The sequence below is a fragment of the Lagopus leucura genome, unplaced genomic scaffold (assembly GCF_019238085.1).
Source record: "Lagopus leucura isolate 7727_CA_CO unplaced genomic scaffold, USGS_WTPT01 Super-Scaffold_100008, whole genome shotgun sequence".
NCBI lineage: Eukaryota > Metazoa > Chordata > Aves > Galliformes > Phasianidae > Lagopus > Lagopus leucura.
Window position 1 is genome coordinate 8,839,711 of NW_024962265.1, and position 22,444 is coordinate 8,862,154.

A 22,444-nucleotide genomic window follows, 5' to 3' on the forward strand; every position below is an offset into this window, starting at 1 on the left:
TAAACCCTGCAAACTATGAAGAAGCAGAAAATAAATCCCAGCAATCTGTGTGTGTAACTATAGTGTAACCAAGACCGGAGGATCTACCCTAATGTCTAGATCTTAAATTACAGTAGGAGAGCAATTTTGAATCTTATACAAAAGTTAGCTTTTGCACATTGTATTATCTGATTTTTTAGAGGTAATTACTAACTCCTGGCAACACTTCTGGAGCACATTGAGTATAACAAATAGAAGACCCTGCAATATAATAGCATAGAAAAAGTGACTAAGGATATCATATCTTCATAATAGCATTCGTTGCGTTACAGGTGGGAATAAAATTCAAGAGGTGTTCAGTGGCTCAGTATAGTATTTCTCTATTTGGAGCAAATATATTCAGAGAAATAAAATCTTTGATGATTTTTAGATTTCTTTCAACTTAAAATCTAATCGCACTGCCAACTCATTTCTTAAAGAAAGAAATAAAGAGGGAAGAAAATGTGAAAAATATCAGCAAATGGATAAAAAGTGGGATATATATTTTGTCTACCAGTTAGTCAGAAACTCTAATACCAAGACCTATTCTGTTTGTGTTTTTTGTTGGTAGTGGTTTTTTTGGAGGTGGCATTCTTTTTTATTATTATTTTTATTTATTTATGATTTGAATGTTATGTATGCATCCACATTCACATATTCAGATGAAGAGAAGAGCTTCATCACCCAGGCAGTGGACTGAAAAATGCATTTATTGAGAGCACTTAAGCAGAGTACAGGCTTTTAAAATATATTAATACCCATATATCCTTGTAATATCTGGATGAAGTAACAAATATTTCTGCCTTTGATCACTATGGAGGAAGCAGACATAATACAATAAATTACATGAATATGGTGGAGATAGATGTGGGAACAGGTACTATGAGCTTTCCAAATCAAGGTCATTTTTTTTTCTAAAAAGTTCCTTTTTTGTGTTATTATCCAATTAACTTAAACATCTGTCACGGAGTTGACCAGATCAATCTATGTCCGTGACAGGGGCGACAGGCCTCTGCCCTCCCCCCCACCCCAGTCCCACAAAAATGGGAAGGAAGGAAGGGAGGAAAAGAGCAGCGGCAACAATCTATGGAGGAAAACTTATTTTACTATAATATCGGAATACAAGATGACACAATATGTACAATTTAATTGCAATTGGGATTAATAAATCAGACAAGATGAGAGAGAGAGAGTTCCCGGGACCGATTCAAACCTGAAAAGCTTGGAACGGTTAGGAAAGCACCCTCCAGCACCCACTGCAAGGCAGCAAGAGAGCGCCCCCCCCACCCGGAAGGGCCAGATCCCGTGACTGCTGTAATGTACAGGGATAGGTAGCTGGGATTGGGGCAGTGACACTTTAATGCCCCGTACACTACATGATGTTTTGATGTGGAATACTGAAACCCAAAAACAAAAAAACAAAAACAAAAACAAAAACATAGAACCATGACAACATCTTTGATATTGCTATTTTCTTTTGTCTCACCCTTTTTTCAGTAACCCATACCATGTGGTCAGTTTCTCAAGGCTGACAAAATCCTCTCCAGAATGCTGTGTCTGAAATCCTGGTATCTAATAATTGATAACTGAAGAGTTCTGCAGACTAATTGAAAATAACAACGTTCAGTGATGCTTACTATCTTAACGCAAAGCTAAGAACTCACCAGTTGCAGAGAGGGAAGGTAGAAGTAGCTCTTCCCTGTCTCAGATGACATATTCTGAAGTACTCACATAAGGTATTTGAACCTTTGCTGTATTGTTTCTATGGATAAATCAGCTGTTTATGTTCTCAATTCTAACAACTTTGCTGAAATTCACTTCAGAGAAAAAGTAGTAATTTATCTAGTATTTTTATGCAGCTCATGGTTCTTCTGAAAATTCTTCTGAATATAAAATCCAATATTATAAATATTGTCGAATAGTAGAAGGAGCTCTGAATCACTCCTTTTACAGTCATTTGAGGGAAGCTGTCATTTCTGCACACATTCTGAACTTTGTGTCGCTCTTAGCATACACAAGTACAAAGGAAAACTTAGTCTAAAGCTGTTTTACAGCCAGTATCTAATAATCTTATTTTTTGAAAGGACACTTGAATCAGTGCTTTGCATTAGTGCAAATCAGGAGTAATGCTAATGGTTCATAGAACTAGTGTAGGCTGAAAGAAAGCCAGCATGTAGGTCCACAGAAGGGAGCATTAATGGCCCCAATCCTTGAACAACATCTCTGTTGGAATAGTCCTCAAGGGTTATTCCATGCCATAGAATCACAGAATCATAGAATGTCTTGGATTGGAAGGGACCTCAAGGATCACCAAGTTCCAACCCTCCTGATGCAGGCAGAATTCTAACCCCCATCAGTCCTGGCCTTGAACACTCCCAGGGACGAGGCATCTACAACCCCTCTGGGCAACTTGTTCCAGCACCTCACCACTCTCTCAGAAAAAAATTCCCCCTGACATCTAATCTAAATCTTTCCTCCTTTATTTTAATGTGGAAGGCCATAAAACTGTGGAGAGTTGGCTGGGGACAGCCACTGCTCGAGAGCTGTAGAGCTTTGGTTGGCATGGGTGAGACCTTGTGGTCCAGCTGGGCTGTCATACTGTTGCTGTGCATTGGTCAGCATGTGATGAGTAATTGTGTTGCTACTATATATATATATAATGCAATGATAACCATATTGTTAACTTTTCCATTTTCCTCTGCATCTTAATACATAGTTTTTAACACAACCCACAACTTCTATTTTGTTTCCAATTATCTCCTTCATCCCACACAGGGGGTTTGAACAAACAGCCATGGGGTGTTGAGCTGCTGCCAGGTTAACCCACAACACACACACTAAAGACATCTCCTCATGAAATATTTCTAGGTTAATATGTTTGCCAGTTCACAGCATGAGGATCCTTTTTAGGCCCCGAGTTATTTTATTTTCAAAGTAACTGCACATGAAAGGTGACATAAACATGATGTCATCTGATCTTTAAGAAAGAAACAATTCCGTTGTCAAAAGTTCTGTATCAGCATGGAAGAGCAAATCAAGTAGTAGGAAATACTATGAAAAGACCATAGTTCTTACTATTTTATTTCAGTTCTAAATCTTGGATATCTTTTCTTTATCGTAACTAAGAACGGCCTGGCTACAATTATCTCTTTATTTTGGAATGAAGAATCTATCTAAAGGAACTACAGCAAAGTACCTATGCCAAGGTACTTTGTTTAAGTTACTCCTAAATACTGTGATCCATGATCAGGAGTCAATTATATATAACTTCTAGAATTGAATGTAAAGCAACACAGTTTTCAATAATGGAACTAATTTCTGATTGTTTAATATTGTAAACTTTTTAATTGTCACTTAATATTTCCTCTCTTCATGAAAAAGATCTTGAGTAGGCACCCACTCATATACGGGAAATCAAAGAAATGAACTACTCATTATTCCTCAATTAGAACAAATCACTTAATTCATGGACCTGCACTCTAATCTGTTCAAGAACATCGTAGTGCAGATTCGAAGTAATACCCCTGGAATTGGCCGTTTCTGCTTTCTTTGATACATAAAGTTACAGTAAATATGGAGAAAGCATTTGAACAGTCCGTAAAGCAAAATTTAACTATTTTACACAGAATATCAAACTTTTTGAGACCAAAAGGCACACCTGAAGATTGTTTCAAAGCACCCTGCTCCAAACATGGTCAGTGAAAGCAGGTTGCTCAGGGCTGAGTCCAGCTGGGGTTTGACCAGTTCTAAGGATGGAGATTCTCTGGGAAAACTGTATTTCAATTACTTACATATTCAAACCTTTAAGATTAAATAGTGTATATTTTTACACTGACAGATAAACATCAGTGATTAGTTGCATTTTGCATGTTTGCATGCTTAGCATCTGTAAAACACAGCAAGAGACTTGACAGCAAGCAAAACCAACATAAGTCTGTTACACAAGCATTGTTTCTGACATCTGCTCCACATGTGATGATTACAAATCTAAGTAGCCAGCAATTAGCTCAGATGTTTAGCACAGGCATTAAAAATTATCAGAAGATTCCCATTTTCAAGTACATGACCAGTCCAGCAAATTTCAGAGTGCCAATTCCTCATAGTTGGAGACAGATTTATTCAGGCTACTTTGAGTTTATCTATTTGTTGTAAGCTCAAGTCTGGTGCTAGGTTTGATCTAGTACTCATCTTTTTCACCATTCTTAAAGCACGCTACCAAGATTTTTTCTCTTCCCCAAAGTTTCAGATATTTCCAGGATTAGCAAAGCATGCTGAATGCTTCACAGGGACTACGCATAATTATTTCAAGCACCTTCCTTCCCAGGCTGATCAAAGATTGCTCTGAATAGTCCCTGACTCCCCGCTGTTACAGATTTCAAATTTCACCAATACTTATCTTCCATTTTACAAGCTGTCAAATAACTAGTGAAACTGTCAGAAAAAGGAAATCAGTTCTGCGGAATTTTCAGTTTTTGTTATAAGTTAACAAGTAATTGTGCTGTACATGGCTGTGCAAAAATTTTAAAAGTTAAAACTTTACTGGTTGCTAAAACTGCCTGAAAAACTTGAACAGCGTAAAGCAATTACATTATTGTAAAGTGTGGTAGTATAATGCAATACATCAGAATTCTACCTTCTTCCTGTGAGGGTTTTGATGAAATATAGGTCCTTTCCTTACTACCACAGTACAAGCACTGACCATCCCTTGGGGAGAAAACTTGTAACTTAGCCACTGAGGGTAGCAACTAGAATGAGTGCAGGGTGTGTTGAGACATTTATGGGGTACTAAAAATATGGTCATATGGCTATACTTCCTTTCTTTCCTTATTTCTTTGCTGAGAGGGTGGTCGAATACTGCAACAAGCTTCCTTGTGAGGTGTTCAGTGTCAGTGTTCAAGAGATACTTGGACAATGCCCTCACTAATATGCTTTAATTTTTATTTCACCTTTAAGAGGTCAGGCAATTAGATGATCTTTGAAGGTCCCTTCTAACTGAACAACTCCGTTCTATTCGCGTCAGAGCAGAGACGTGTTAAGATTTTGATCTTGTTCCAACTGTGACCAGTAACAGATGCATTTAAATGAATTTATACACAACAGGCATATAAACGGTTTGTTTGCCATTTTCAGTTCAGTATGACTGTAATGACTTTTTGAAGGGGTTGGATCATATTAATCCAGCTAAACATGGCTGTCTCCATGGAATTTATGTGTGTATGAATTCCCCTCTCTGCTATAATTACTTTGTAATCAATGGAAAATAATAAATGTGTTCTGATTCTAGATTCAAATTCTAACCACAAAGTAGATGCCAACAGGATTGAGTAAATAGTATGTCATCATGTGTAGTGGAACAGGGCAGAATTCTTTGTGTAAAAGGCTGATCTGTGGGTGCTGATATTGCTAAAAATAAGTTGTAGTTCACTCTATGCAGGATGTAGCTGTTGCAATTATAAAAGAAAGAATGATGCAATAAAATAAGAATTTGATTATTAGGACAATTACTATCAGTCAGTAGAGTTTCCATGGAGCAATGTGCATTTTCTTATTTTCCTGTTTATTTTTTTCTCCTAAGCATAGGTGATTTGAGCATACAAAGTTTCAGAAATGTGAAGTGACTACCAAAGACCAATTACAGGATGTGATTGGTCTTTACGTGAAAACTTTATTACGAGTCTCCACTGACTATTAAAAACTTTTTTTTTCCTTTTTCTGTTATTAGATTCACATCATCCTTAAAAGTTTTCTTTGCAGTGTTACTTCTACCTGCAAAAGCTCCTTAAGAATAAAGAAATCAGCTTTTTGCCTACAAACATTTTTCCTAGGGTCCAGGGCTCCCAGTCAGAACAATTAAGTCATGTTTCAATTGCTTTGATTTTAACATTGGTGAATCCTCGAGGCAACCAGTAAAAGCAATTTACCCCTATATTGACAGTGTTAAATGGATCTCTGTGTGAACTGAGGCTGTTGAAATTCAATTTCCTTTCTGTTTGCTTAACTGTTCATATGTGCTTAGCCTTTCTGACCAAGTGTGTCACTGTGGTGCCATTGCACTCCACAATGAAACTCTCACCAGTGAAAATGAGAGATTTCCTAGTCCCAGCACTACAGCAGTGCTCTGCTTCTTCCTGCTGGTCTGTTGAATTAAAGCAACTTGATGATAGCCTTATGGACACTTAGATTTTATTCAGAAGCTATGCAAACAGAATGAGTAAAACCTAGGATAGTGGCTGAATGCATTTTGTCAGCAAATTTATTTTAGAAAAAAAATGTTACTCACTCAAAATTCTAAAACAAGTTTCTTTCTTTCTCATGGCCAGCAACACATGGAAGAGGTGATTTGCTTTATTTGAGAAGTTCATACTGTTGTACTCAACATCCAATGCTACACACACATAGACAAAAAAATAAAAGTAACTTCAGATCTTTTCTTTCTTGAAGTCTAAAGACAGACCATGCTGTTATATCTGTATAGCAGAAAACTGGAGAAACTGAATTTATTCATAAATGCTGTTGCTTCATTCCAGAGGAACTGATCTTAATACCAGATCTGCTATAACAAGAAAATGCAAGATCATGCTTTTGAATGATGGCTGGTAAATGAAAGGGGATAAATATTAAAAAATACAAATCTATTTTTGCAATAACCAGCCTTCCAAATATTACTTTTTAGTCATTCAGCAGTTTGTATTTCCATAAACTGACTGCTGAGAACAAGATGCTAATTTCCTACTGAGAAAAATTAGAAGCAGCTCTGGTATTTCAAATTCTAAATCATGGAATCTTACATAAAAAGCTATAAGATGATGTTATAGTTTTTATTTCTCATGTTCATTGCCCAAAAATTTCATCTGCTTTATTCCATAAACAATTCTCATTACTTTAACAATAGGATTTCTTATGAGTTTATTTCCACATTTCACTTCATTATTTTTCCCATTTATTATATGCAACAGCACAGGATTTTGAAATAAAAATATAATCCAGCTGAAGACTTGATTTTATCTGTGTAAGTGGTAGCAAACTAAGTGTTTGTGGTTTTCCTTGCTGTGTGGATGATGTGGTTTTCAACTGTTTTGTAACATATTGCTTTTAATGGAATATGAAGAATTAATATCTTGTCCCATTAAGCATTTTTTACCTCTGGAGTCTGAGGGTTGGATTTTTATATGCATTATGAGAATTTAGTCCTTTTGGAACCATCCTTATGACTAGCTATTCAAAATACAAATGCAGCTCTCAAAACTTGAGTCTTTAACTACCAGATACTAACCTGTGTTTTTTTGTTTGTAAGAATTTTACAGTAACCAAAAGATCTCTCATCAGAATACATATCATGATTTATAGAGTGGCTGACTCCTCAAATACTGTTAAACTTCCTTATAGTGCTTGCTTGCTCCATTCCGAGTCTCCTGGCTCAGTCACGGAACATTTAAGTATACAGTTATTTCAGCTTATCTTTTTAGCTCTTTTCCTATCTTCCAGAACTAGCTGTAGTCAGCTGTTTTGATCCTTTCTTCATAAGAACTTATATGGAAGTAAAACATAAATCTGCATATTTGCAGGCTGGCATATGAAATTTGAATTGATGTTTTCATTGAAAATCAGTAAGCTCACTAAGCCTCATCTAACTGTACTTTTTTTAAGGGACAAACTAGAGAAAATTAATTTCAATTATCAAATCATATTTACAAATTCAGTCCCATTTTGAGGCTCAGATTCTCAACAGCTATTTCCCATTAGTTAATGAGCTATCTACCAAGACCAAGAAATAATGAGCTGTCTACCAAGACTGGCCAGGAAATATCTCATCTAAAATGGTATGGCTTCTTGCCATGTTGGTAGGATTGCATGATTTTGTTATTGCAAATTTTTTTCAATATCATGCAACCTAGACTGCAAAGAGTGCATGTATAGTTTAAATTAGCAGGGAATTCATCTTCTGACATACTTAAACAGGTAAGTAATAGCTGATGGGACAATAATATTCAACAATCTCATCTGTGTGAAGTGAAAAGGCTTTGCTAATGTGTTGTGCCCCTTAAACAACTGTCACTCAATGTCACATCAAATCTTCTTGTCTAAGCAATCTTTGTGATGCCTTAGTGAAAATCTGAGCACTTTACCTCATGCTGTTTTGCCATCTTAGGTATGCAGGTTCTGGAATGGAATGGCATCTCCCTGACTGGAAAAACCTATGAAGAAGTGCAGAATATTATTATTCAACAGTGTGGGGAAGCAGAAATATGTGTAAGACTGTGAGTTTTTCCCCATCTTTCTGTTTCCATTTTTTCCTTTGGCTTTTCATGGCTTTTTTTTTTTTTTTTTTTTTTTTTTTTTTTTTTTTAATTTACAGTTGTTAAGGTGGAACCTTTGTTAGCATGAAGCATCAGTGTAATAACTAACACAAGAATTCATTGTGATTGCGGGCTTGTTCTTTGTTCTGTTAAGTCAGAATGGATTATAAATTGACGTGGTAATTTACAAACAAGGATATCCCCACTTTCAGGCCACAGTCTCCTCTCATTGATACTCATACAATCCACTGAATTTACTGTCCGTTAGAAAGAAACAAAACAAGCAAACAAACAAAAAACAGGTAATTTAGCAATAACATGATTTTCGCTGAAATGTGTAATTTAGATGAAAGTCATTTAAACATCATAAAGAATGTATAAAATTGTGTTCAATCCATTAAAGATTTCACCTTAAAGAACCTTTTCTTAGCTCCTTAACAGCACTGCAAATTTGAATCAGCAAAGAAGGGGCCATTCTTGGGAGCTGCTTTCTGTCATGTACCACTATTCATTTATCTACTTAATACAATGAGGAGGGTGCCAGGAAAGATTTTCTTTTGTCTCAGGCTTCTCATTGCTTTCTTTAGGGACCTGAACATGCTCTCGGATTCCGAGAATCCCCAGCACCTGGAATTACATGAGCCAGTAAAGGCAGGTGAGCGATAAGATGTTGCTTCAAAATTTGAGCATTGGATAGCAGATGAAATCTGTATTTAATGTAAGCTAAGATATTAGATTTGTAAGCACATGTGTTGCATCCAAAATCTTGTCGAGGGCAGAAAGAGGACAGAACACACCTTGTATACAAAGCCAAGCATTTTTGGAGTAATTGAAAGTTGGAACAGTATATACAGCAAACGACTGTTATTTCAGATCAGTTCTGATTTTTTTTAACAGTTTAACCAAACTAAGTAAACCACCTTTATTAATGACTCAGTTCAATACACACTGACATAGTCTACACCATCTAATTACCACAAAGGAAACTTGAGTAACAAAACTATAGCTAACATTTGTTACAGAGTGAAGACAACCTGCTTGTTACCCCTTTCTCTGTGTCACAGTGGTCCCTCTTCTCTTGCTTTTCTGGTCCCTGCAGCAGTGCTTTGTCTTCAGGGGCATTACAGAAAGTCAACAGTGTACAAAGGAATCTGCTGGAAGGAGTCTGAGCCCTCCTTGCCAGGAGATGGATGATGTTACTGATTCCTATCTCTTCCTTTAAGGATCTGCTCAGAGCTTTTTAATATTTTTCTAGCATATTTTGTGCTCTGCTTTTCCACTGCTGGTCAGCAGCTCTGCATCACATATGACTTGCCTGGATATTGTACACTTTATCTGTAGTAAAAACTTGTTCTTTGCTTCTTTCATCGTTCCCCAAATTGATTTTGCCTGGCTCCCGAGTTTGTATTAGTGCCAGTACCAGTGAGTTACTGGTAGCCCTGGGGCCTCAGCTGTCATCTTGTGCCCAAAACTGGCTGCACTCACCCCAGGCCTGTACTCCTGTAAGTAGCAGAAATAGTTCTTTCTACACAGAGTAATTACTGTTGCCCCGCTGCATCTCAAAATTATTAATAGGCCTCACAGCATACAATAATGCAAAGTGAAATGTAACTAAGAGGAATTAAAGTCATAGCCACCTGGTCATTAGACAATTATTTGTGCACCCAGACATGCTAAGACAAGGTGCTTAGAAAACTGGAACTATTCCGAAGTAGATATAACAAGCCTTGAAGCCTATGTTACCTTGATACAAAAAAAACACAGAAACAATTTGAGTTGTTTGGTGAAACTGGTCAAGGTCTCAACAGTGAGACCAGGCTTTACAGACTTTACATACTTTAGCAGTGTAATTTGCTCAAGTATGATCCAGAATGATCATACTTTTCCTCAGATAGACAACAGCTTTCTCAGTTAGCTTGCAAGATAGGTAGCACTGCTTGACAGTCTTGAGTAGAAGGATCGGAATTTGTATGTCAATGTTTTAGAGAGATGCCTCTTTTATATAAATTGCCTTTTGTATCCTCAAAGCATACAAGCAGCCACTGTGCCATGGCAAGATAGATTTGCATATGCTAACAATTATGAACACAAAGCTTTCTTATTTTCATACAGTAGATAAAGCGAAGTCCCCAGGGGTCGATCCCAAGCAGCTGGCTGCAGAGCTCCAAAAGGTTTCCCTACAGCAGGCACCTCTGATTGCCTCCTCAGGAGTAGAAAAGTCATCACATGTCCATTCCGGAACCACTTCTGCCGCTTCCAGTGCTGTTCCCAGCCCTGGCCAACCTGGTTCTCCCTCAGTCAGCAAAAAGCGACATAGCAGCAAGGTGAGAAACTTGCCAGTTATGCATCAGCAATAACATTTTCGTAACAGAAAGGCCTATTTATCTTATAGCAAGAGGACACAGTGCATATTGATGAATCCATTTGCAATGACAGTTATGACTTTTAAGATACAGAATCTAGAGACAAAAAAAAGGGAAATTAAGTGATTTGTCCAAGGTCATTCAAGACCGGTCACTCTATGAAAATAGTTTCTTTAAATGTAATGTTATGATTTTAAAACAAAAAAATTGCTCTTTTTGTTCTCTGTTTATTTTTCTTAACTGTCTCCTACGGTATTACTAAGGCCACCCTTTCCCACTGAGTACTAAGTTATGGTTGAAGTTTCACAAGTTATGAATAACCAAGGCAATAGTAAGCATTTCTCTGAAAAACACAGAAAGTGAAAAATGAAGTCATTGCCAACAAGTGTTTTGTCACTAGCTAATTCCTGTGAACTTGTTAAACATAATTTCACATTTTCTTTGCCACACCAGCTGGGCTTTTTTTCTCCTTGTGCACCCTCCTGCACATCTGGAGAGGGCAGGGTGGGTATCTATCAGGGTGGGTAGCCCTTTTTCACAGTCGAAATGAGAAATTAGACCATAAAGTCATCTATCATGTTTTTCTTTTTTGTTGTGTTTTGTCAAACAGTCAACACCTGACGTAAAAATCAATCCTATGAAGATTGCATTTGCTTAAGCAATTTGAAAGATAGCTAAAGCAGGTTGCTCTCCTGGATACTCAGCTTCTCGCTGACTTACTGTTTGAAGCAAAGCCTCGCAATGCAGAACACACTTTCTTGATATGTACTTCTCTGCACTTTCATTCTTTCTCATGACTGTCAAGATTTTACAAGAACCCCATCCCTAGGGGTTTCTACTGAATTATTGCTGTATTTGTACTTTGTGTTGCTGAAGCTGTAACTTTGATTTGAACTACAAATGTTTTAGGTGCCATACAAATGAAAAATAGCAACTGGGGTTGTCTCATTTCAGATAGCTCACATTGCTATCATGTGAGGGAAAAACAGAAATCTCTTTCATCCAGCGATATAACAAAATAATAAATATATTTATTTATATATTTATTTATTAGCTTATTTATTAGTTTATTAGTTTGCATCAGATGGTAATTCTGACTGTTCAGAATTTCCATAGACTTTTTATGAATATAATTCTTGTCTATAATGTACATGCCAAGATTTCGCGCACAAAACCTCAGGGATCTGTCAAAATTACCTAAACATCAGGTTCACATTGTAAACATCTTTGTGTGAACTAGTTTGCCTTGTGTTTTATATTTACCAGTGAGAAAAGCAATTTAAATTAGCAGTAATGAGACTAGATGATTCCTGCCATTGAAGTAAAGGAAAGTGCAGAGCTGTTAGTGCAGATGTCACTATTGACAATGAAAACCCTTTCCCTTGGCTGATGAGTCATACTCCTAATTCACTGAATAGTGTATGAAGGTATATAAATCATTGATGTACAGTGTATTCTGGAGAGATCCCTCTCCCTGTCCACATGAAGAGATTGCTCCCAGCTTTGGTAGTGTAGTTGAACATGTGAAGTTAGAGGCATAAATTTCATTTCGTTCTGCACAGAGGATTTAGTAATATTTTATGAAAATTCAGCTGCATGTTATGAAGATAAACAAAAACCATTAAAATTAATACCTTTTTGCAGAAGATGTAAAAGTTAAAACTAATCAGGTAAATGCTTGAAACTGTCTTTGTTCATTTCTGAAAACCATGTTGATAGGCAATGCATTCCTAATCACCATAACTTGTTGCCTTGTGTAGTTTCTGTTCATTGATTGTAGGCCATTTTTATAGTAATGTTGAGCTCTCTTAGAAGAAAATGCTACAGCTCATCTTTTCCAGAACAACTCTTAGAAAGCATTTCCAGGAAGGCAGCAGCACCAATTCTTTCCTTTTGCCAAAGTTTCAAGACATATTAAATATTCAAACTGCCTATATCTTACTTTTTCTACATATTGTTATTATTATTATTCAGCAAGTAAAATCTTTTGTTAAAGATTCTATATAGAGTATGGACTCCTAAAATGATGTAGGAGTCCATTTGGTATTCTGTAACGTAGAGCTTCTCACATTTAATGCTTTATTTAATTACAACACCGTAAGAAAATCTGTAAGGATTTGGGGGATTTAGGGATTTGCAAAAGAGGCAGATAGGTTTTCCATTTCTCAGAAACTGAAAGACATTCTAATGGCACTAATTGAAAAGTGTGTCAGACTGATTCAGTGCTAAGTAGAGGGGGATGATGTCTCGCTCCAATTTATAGGAGGGAGAGGAGGTTCTTTTATTATCTATATACCCGGCGTGAGATTAAGAAGCAACGGTTCAAATGTTGGTCCGACCAGTTTATTACAAATCTTAATTAGGGAAATGGGGAAGGGGAGGACGGACACTATTATGAATTAGGGTAATGGGGAAGGGAAGGAGGGCGATAGAAAAGATAGGAAAGAAGAAGCAAGGAGTCTTTGTAGGCAGCAAGAGGGAGATAGTCACCACCATGGATCCAGCGAGGTTCGTAGTTCAGTCTTTGATCTTCAGTAGCGGTGGGTCGTCAGGCAGAGTTGTCCTGTTGCCAATGACGACGACGACCATGGTGATGATGGCCCTTTTTCAATGCTTCAAAGTGGTTGAGTCAGCTCTTTTTGGAGTGACAGCTCAAATCCAAGGTGGTTGAGTCAGTTCTCCTTGCGGTGGCAGCTTCTGGCTCTGGGATCTCAGCAGGAACCTCCTTTGTTCTTATCTTTCTGGCCTTGCCAGCAGATAAGAGGAAGCAGGGAGGCACCAACTTGCATCTTGCCTTCGCAAGATACAATGGTATCATCCCCCAGCCTTCCATACTTAGCTGGAACGGTTTGGCCACAAGCCAGATCTTCCGCTCTTCTACAGAGCAAGCAGCTCTGGGGGAAGGGGCTTGCAAATGTTCCCAAAGGGATATCGATTGTTACACAGTTAGCACCCATCAGCTGCCTCCTTGACAAGTCACTCAGAGTCTTATCACAAGAAAAACCTCAGGAAGCAAGCTTTGAGCCAAAAAAAAAACTAAGAAGGATTCTCACAGATGATCACCTCCCTGCTCCTGCTGGCCACACTATTTCTAATGCAGGCCAGGATGCTGTTGGCCCTCTTGGCCACCTGGGCACACTGCTGGCTCATGTTCAGCCAAGCATCAACCAACACCCCCAGGTCCTTCTCTGCTTCACACTCATCCAGCCGCTCATCCCCAAGCCTACAACACTGCATGGGGTTATTGTGGCCAAAGAGCAGGACCTGGCACTTGGCCTTGTTGAACCTCATCCCATTCACCTCAGCCCAGCGATCCAGCTTATCCAGATCCCTCTGAAGGGCATCCCTACCCTCAGGCAGATCGACACTACATTCCAATTTGGTGTAATCTGAAAACTTACTGAGCGTACACTCAATCCTCTCATCTAGGTCATTAGTAAAGATATTGAACATGATGGGCCCCAGTACTGACCCCTGGGGAACACCACTTGTAGTGAGTCACCAGCTGGACTAAACTCCATTAAACACTACCTGTTGGGCATGGACCTCTAGTCAGAGGGTACAGTGAGAGACCGTGTGAAAGACTTTGTTGAAGTCTAGGTAGACTACATCAACAGCCTTTCCCTTGTCTACCAGTCTGGTCACCCAGTTGTAGAAGATGAGGTTGGTCAAGCATGATCTGCCTTTCATGAACCCGCCTGGCTGGGCCAGATCCTCTGAACGCCACTCACATGACATGTGATCTCACCCAAGATGATGAGGGTGTATTCTGCTTAGCATCCCAGACTTCTAGATTAGGGCATAAAGTGCCCTGAGGATAACTGATCTTCCTGTTAAAAGCAGATGTAAAGAAGACGTTGAGGACTTCAGCCTTCTCCTTAGAGGTCATATTCCCTGCTGTATCAAGTAAAGGATGGAAATTCTCCTTGGTTCTTCTCTTACCATTGATATATTTATAAAGATTTCTTATTCTCTTTTACTGCAGTGGCCAATCTGAGTTCATGTTGGACTTTTGCAGTCCTAACTTTCTCCCTGCAGACCTTAGCAACTTCCCTGTCATCTCCCCAAGTAGCTTGTCCATTCTTCCAGAGGACATAACTCTTTCTTCTGGAGTCTCACCAATAGTTTCAGGTGACTTCCACCATCTTGGGCAGCCCATTCTTGTGCCTTACCACTCTGTTGGAGAAGGCTATTCCTAATAAACAACCTGAACCTCCTCCAAAGCAACTTCAGGCCATTCTTTCTAGTTGTATCACTAATTATGGGGGAGAAGAGCCCAACCCCACCTTACCACAATTTCCTTTCAGGTAGTTATGAAGATCAATTAGGTTTCCCCTGAACCGTCTCACTTCCAGACTGAAAAATCCCAGTTTCCTCAGACTCTCCTCATAAGGCTTGTGCTTCCAGATCCCTCATAGCTTTGTTGACCATCTCTGTACATGCTTCAGTGACTCTGTGTCTTCTTTGTAATGAGAGATTCAAAACGGAACACAGCACTTGAGTTGTGGCCTCACCAAAACTGAGTACAGGGGGACAATCATGTCCCTGGTCCTGCTGGCCACACAACTTCTGATACAAGCCAGGATGCCTTTGGCCACCAGAGCACACTGCTGGCTTATGTTTAGCTGAGTGTCAACCAACACCCCCAGATCCTTTTCCTCCACTTTCTAGCTGCTCTGGCCCAAGCCTGATAGCATTGCATGAAGTTAATAATACTCTCCTCTGCATTTAGTTGCTGTGGTCACACTGAATATCACACATTTACTATGTCTCATAGCAAAAACCACAACCTACCTACTTTTGACATTCAGTTTTGTTAAACTCCCCAAGGCTTTCTTTGTGACCTGTCTAGACTGTAAAGACTCTGGTGTTCAATTTGTCAAATTCTGTACATACACGAAGCCTGATCAAAATGTCAGGGCTAGACTCTTTAAGTTCTGTTGCAATACTGTAACTGACAATATTGAGCATATCGATTAGATACAATGGCATGGTGTTGAAAAATATGTGTTGAAATTGCAGCATAGACAACAGCTGTTAAAAGGTTGATATTGAGAAGCTTTCATTTCCAATAGGCAAATATGTATACATATAATTACATGCCTCTTTATTTGTTTATGTATTTTAATCTGGCAGCCAACTGAAGCTACAAAATCTGCTTCTCATCCAATCACTGGAGAAATTCAGGTAAATATGTAATTCTTTAAGTGTAAATTATTGTTTAAATTGAATACTTTTCTCTGGTGAATAAATACTTTAAAAATCATCTTCATTAAGTGATTTCTCATTTGTAGAATCAGAGAATCATAGAATACATTCAGTTGGAAGGCACCACAAAATTCAACTGCTGACTCCACATGGGACCACCCAAAATTCAAACCCTACATCTGAGGACATTGTCCAAATGTATTCTGAACTCTGGCAACTTTGGACTATGACACTGCCATTGGGAGTCTGTTGCAGTGCCCAGCCACTGCCTTGGTTAAGATCCTTTTCTTAATCTCCAGCTTATCCCCCTCCTGACACAGTTTCATGCTATTCAACCCATTGAAATGTCACCAAATAAAATAATATAAGGTATAAAATATAGTTAGGTTGGGTTTTTTTTCTTTTGTTTTTTTCTGTTTTTTTTTTTTTTTTTTTTTTTTTTTTTGGTCTTTTTTTTCTCTGAAGTTTGCTTGGGAAATACAAATAAAAGTACAAAAAATGTTTCAGTTCCTGAAAGTGCTGAAAATGTAGCAATCTAAACTTTAACCTTCAGGCAGTTACTGTGGTTCAGTTCAGAAATTCCAGACTCCACTGGAACTCAACTGAAGTCCCACTGGACTTTACTTCCAGTGAAGACTGTAAAGACGTTATCACAGAGCAGTGCATTTATTTCCTGCAATACCAAGTGTGTGATTATCTCTTATGTAAACTGACTTCAGTTTTTTAAAACAGTGGAACTGGGAGCAGCAGAACTTATTTTCTATAGATTTTTGTTTTTTGTTTCCTTTATTCATCCCTGCCTTTTTGTAGATATGGTCTTTTCATAGTATTAATTATTTCCATAGTACTGTAGCATAACACTAAGGTAGTAAATTATCATAGAATTGTAGAATGGCCTGGGTTGAAAAGGACCACAAAGATCATCTCATTTCAACCTCCATGCTGTGTGTGGGGTTGCCAACCTCTAGAGCAGGCTGCCCAGAACTACATCCAGCCTGGCCTTGAATGCCTCCAGGGATGGGGCATCTACAACCTCCTTGGGCAACCTATTCCACTGTGTCACCAACCTCTGTGTGAAAAAACTTCCTCCTATTATCTAATCTAAACCTCCCCTGTCTTAGTTTAAAACCATTCCTCCTTGTCCTGTCAGTATCCACCCTCATAAACAGCCATTCCCCTTCCTATTTTTATGCTCCCTTCAAGTACTGGAAGGCCACAATGAGATATTCCTGGAGCCTTCTTGCAGCACTAAGGAGCATGATGGGATTTGGTAGGTCAAGTTGATGGTTGGATTTAGTGATCTTGAAGGTCTTTTTGAACCTAGATGGTTCTATGATTCTATTCTATAATTCTGTAAATTCCTCCTTCTACTTGGGCTCTGGAAGTCAGAATTTCTGTAAATTTTTACTGAATGAACTGGCTATTTCTCAGTAGAGTATCAAGCGTTCAAATTTTATGCACTTTTTACTGATTGGAATAGATCAATATCTGTGTTATTTAAAAAAAAAAAATTAAAAAAAAATAATACTGACAGTGTTAAAGAAACATTTCTTTCAAAATTCTAAGTAATCATCCAGCATCTCATTCTAGTCAGTAGGGTGAGACAGAATCATCCAAAATGGGGAAAGCAAAAGGTCTAAAACTCACCTAATGCAAAGGATTTTTTGAGAATTTGAATAATTTAGGAAGATAAATTAAAACTAATCTTGCTGTGTTTAAATGTGTTCTCTAGCTTCAAATCAATTACGACAAACACCTTGGCAACCTTATCATCCATATTCTTCAGGCAAGAAACCTTGCTCCCAGAGACAATAATGGCTATTCTGATCCCTTTGTTAAAGTTTATCTTCTTCCAGGGAGAGGGTAAGTGCAGGATGAATTTAAGCCTGAACATTCTTTCTTTAAGTTTGTTTCTTATCACTAGTAAACAAAATTGAGAGCTTATAGAAAGTGAAGGTACAACACCAGGAAAAAACGTGGATATTTAATGAGAAGCCAGATGCTACTTCCAGGAGGATGTGCAATACATTGCTAATGACTTCAGACACTTTTTGGTAATTTTTGTAGATTTCATCCACTTTTTCCATCTTTCCATTTAAAAAATGTAGTACAATGCAGAATTTATATTGAAAGAACAGTCTGCAGAAGGGTAATAAATATACAGATTTCAAAGTTCTCATTAGAAATCTCTAAGATGTAGTGAAGTGTATGGATTTGGGAATAATAAATTGGCCTTTGATTCTGTAATACAAAAAAAAACCTGCATGTTAAGGTTAAAATTGGATTGTTGCTTTTGCTCAAAACTGTGAATTTGGAGCAGATTTGCAAACATATACAATCACAGTAGCTGATACTGGTTTAAGACTGCAGTATGATATTAAAAGTGATAAATAATAGATAAAGAGCTTTCTAATCACATGTGATTTTATTTCTTCATTTATTAAGAGTTAAGATACAGTTTTATAAATTCTGGTAATCTTGTATTAAATGACTATACAAATCTTATATTTAACCAATTTTATTTTTTTTTCACAGAGCACTGCTTTTTAAAACTTTGCCTGTTATTATAAATAGCTCATTAATGTTCCTTTAAAAGATGTTTTTCTGTATCAGCAATATTATAATTCTTTTTTGTGCCGTAAATTTGCAGAATGTCATATACACAGCAATAATAATCCTGCTGACTTAAATGGTACTACAGATATATCTTAAGGATCAAATTTTATTTCGCAAAGATGAATCCCTGAAGACATTTCAATTTGTGTAGTCACAATCATCCCAAAACACTCTTAGTCTGAGGCCATTTAACTAAAATTATGCATTTCTGATCTATTGAAAGTAAAAGGAAAGTGCATATTCAGGTCACAGTTCACATTTGACATATAGAGAAGCACAGCTAAAAGCATACAAATGGTTCAGCTAAAGAAATACATGTATGCTGCTGATTCAATCTGTACAGCATTCAATATTGTTCAGTGGCACTGGGTCTAAAACTGTTGCTGGATAAAATAGGAACAGGTCCTAAATTTTGAGAGCAATTTAATGCATCTTGCCAAATACTTGTCCAATAAATTTTACTGGGAATTTTGCATATTCACACTGTTGTAGAAGTTAGGCTTTGAACTACAGAGATGTTCAGCCTGTAGAATTCTAGTTCAGATCCAAGCATTAGGTTCAAACTTCGGGCTAAGTTATGAAGAGTTTGAATTTCATTTGGGTTTGTTACTGTAAAATATGGCAATATTTTCTAGTTTCTGTTTTGCATGTATTTCAGGACTTTAGGGAATAATGCAAATGAAGAGCCTCTCAAAAGTGCAAAACTTGCATATGAAAAAAGAAATGTAAACTGCTACTAAATATATTTTATCAGAAGTTAAATCCTTACACATCTGCTTACTCTTCATAATGCCTGTTTCCTGATTCTGATACTAGCAATTACCCCTCATTTACGTTTTCTTTCATCTTTTCTCTCTCACTATTTTCTCTCACATTGCTTCCTCTGTGCTAACTGTTTAATCCTGGATATGCAGACAAGTCATGGTTGTCCAAAATGCAAGGTAGAGTGTACTGTCTTTCAATTTTCTTCTTTAACTTTTACATGCAAGCATGATGTTTTGATGTGCCTGTGCACGGAAAAATAGATTTCCCTTGAGTTTTTACAATTCATGATTGCTTCTATTTATTCATTCTCTGGTGAATTTCATTTCCAGGTCAGCAGAAATTGAAAACAAGTAATTAATATTCCTTGATATAGTAATATGTTAGGCCCAAACTTTGAGGGCGAATAAAATTTGCTTTGAAGTCTGGAAGGATTTAGTTTAATCACAGATATCTAAAAATACATTTTCACTCACTGAAAGTTGTAAAACAACAGTGAACTTGTCTCAAGATTTTGAGTGGTGGAGTGGCATCATACTGACAAGAGGAACAACATTGTTTGAAAGTGAGATGGAATGTTTTTCTCTGTACACCTTCCACAGTGTGTATACATTAATACTAAATATCACTCTAGATAATCAACTAGATCAATGCTATTTGAGAACATAAATGGCTATTCAGTGTATTTGAATTTTTAGTAATTGGGCCTACTAATTTTTCCCAGATTTGGAAATATAAAGTGAAATTCAGTTCTCAAAGTACACTAGTATCAACAAAGGCTAAATACATAATAGTAATTCAACCTTCATTCTGCATTTCTTTAAAATTAGAAAGCTGGCCCAACAAGTCAACAGATGTCTTTTTAGTGAACATATTTAATAAATACTTTCCTTTTTGGAGAGTAAGGCTACCACACATTCCAGAATTAGAGGGAATGACTGCAGAGTAGTACTGAGTTTGTAGAGTGAAACTGCTGGTGCTCGAAAACCAACATTTTTATGTATATATAGATACAGATATATATATGTCAATGAAACATGTACATGTTTGCATAATTAATTCAGACCCACACCAATCTGGTACCCTGCACAGTACATATTAATGGCTGGCCAATTTAAATGAGTCTCTGATGTGCTTCTTCTGAATTAATCTTACTTGAAAGGAATCTAGTTCATTAACTCAGGCTATACCACAGTGTGAACCAAAACATAGTTCAATCACAAGTCAGAATTGGGAAAATCAGGAGAAAAGCTCACTACCAAATGTGAGTGTAAGGATACCATATGAGTTTAATAGAACAGGTACAGGTCATTGTGTTCTGCTTGGCTTTACCACTGGAAAATAGCCCTGGACACATTTGTTCTAGTAGCAGATGTATGACCTTACAGTATGGGAGGTTTGAACAGAAGTCAATGAGAAATTAAGTTGCAGAGTGGCAAAAGTAAGTTCATTGCCTTATATCTTTTTGGGTTTTCAAAATGTTAAAAGCTTTTCATGTTCTCCTACCCAGCTCTTTTGAGATCTCCATTACAATTTATATTAAATTAAAACTGGAATGGAAGCAGACATCAAAGCTCACAGCACTAGATAAATCCATATTCTATTAGAGGTTTGAGTATTCCTTTCTGCATCCTCAGGAAATGTAAAGTACAATAGAAAGCACTATTAACTCTTTTTTAGAAACAGATTATGCAGGCATTTTTTTTTTTAATTCCTGGCTATTGATAAAAACAGTCATGAGGTTGATGTACTTTTATGTTTGTTTCCAGGATGATTATAGGCAAATGCAGACTACAGGATCAATAAGAAATTAGTGTTTCTATCATTAACAGGATATCATATACCCCATGGCCTTCATTAAATGTTCTAGTGAAATAGGAATCCTGTAATTAGAGGCTATAACCTATAAATATAATGGATTCCTGCTACTTTAAAGTGCTAATAAGAGGATGGTCTTGGAAAAAAGATCAATGCATTATCACTGTCATTTCTAATCAGAGTAAAACATCTATAACGAGAGAACAAAGCATATGTGCATTTGCTGACTGATGCTTTACATTGAAATAGTTATAGGAAGAGAGACATCACTGAAGAGTTAGAAGATATTTTAAAAGGCCATGTCAGGAAAAAAATGCTAGGTGTAGTGAAAAAAGCCATAGGCTGTCATTGTCCTCTTGCAACCCTGAGTTCTTAAGAGAAACACGGGAAGACATTTTCTTTGTCTGAGAGTTCTTTTTGCATGTGTGTGAATGCAGATTGCTTTTATTTCGCATTAGAACTGAAAGAAGCAAAAGATCCTTAATGTAATGTTTCCTTCCTTTGTTCAAATTCAGTGCCGAGTACAAACGGAGAACTAAGTACGTGCAGAAAAGCTTGAATCCTGAGTGGAATCAGACAGTAATTTATAAAAATATCTCCACAGAGCAGGTGCGTGACTGATAGCAATATTCACTGTGATTTGCTGTTTTATTTGTGTGGCTGCAATGCTTACTACGAAGGAAGCAGCATTCCTGGCAGTTCTGTGAAGCCATGTGAAATCTTAAAAATTTGAGTGAAATTTGGAACTATTTCCGTACTGCTGGTAAAGTTCATAATATCAATATTTTTTTCTTTTTATTCAGAAAAAAATGATCTTTTGTGTGCATTACACTCACAAGCATGTCAAAAGTACGGATTAATTCTGAAAATGATAATGGAATACAAGGAATAAATAAAAAGACAAAAGCTGCTGAAGTAGATGCAGAAATCAGAATAACTCTTGGTTTCAAAAGCCATGCCAGTTCACAGAAAACACCGATCCTACCATTTTCTTTTTCAAAAATGTTTATGTAGTCTAGAGATACACGTTCAGATTTAACAGTAATTTACAGCAGTAGACTTAAAATATGAATCTATTCAACAAAATTCAGAAGAGATTTCATTTCCTTGGTATAGAAAAATTTAAATCACATCTGGGAAGATGGTCTGTGGAAATCTGTTTCTCGATGGCTTCATAACCCTAACTGATATAAGGGTTTAACTGAGGCAGTATGTATCACTTCATTCTTCTTTTTCTCTATATCCTCTGTTAAAGAGAATTTTTACTTCTCAAAAAAGATGAAATGAAACTTCTCTTTCTTTCTCTCTCCTTCTTCCCGCACCGCCGTGTTTTTTTTGGTGGGGGGGGGGGGGGGGGGGGGG

The 22,444-nt window shown here is 37.2% G+C and overlaps 1 protein-coding gene across 1 annotated transcript in view; it reads left to right on the forward strand.

Moving 5' to 3' along the window:
• Positions 1-22,444, forward strand: part of PCLO (piccolo presynaptic cytomatrix protein) — a 319,356-nt gene that overhangs the window by 236,733 nt on the left and 60,179 nt on the right. The window contains exons 11-17 of the mRNA XM_042872716.1: positions 8,168-8,276; positions 8,903-8,970; positions 10,428-10,639; positions 15,815-15,865; positions 17,619-17,749; positions 19,417-19,443; positions 21,598-21,691. Of these exons, the coding sequence (XP_042728650.1) occupies positions 8,168-8,276; positions 8,903-8,970; positions 10,428-10,639; positions 15,815-15,865; positions 17,619-17,749; positions 19,417-19,443; positions 21,598-21,691 (692 nt within the window). The remainder of the gene's footprint in view (positions 1-8,167; positions 8,277-8,902; positions 8,971-10,427; positions 10,640-15,814; positions 15,866-17,618; positions 17,750-19,416; positions 19,444-21,597; positions 21,692-22,444) is intronic.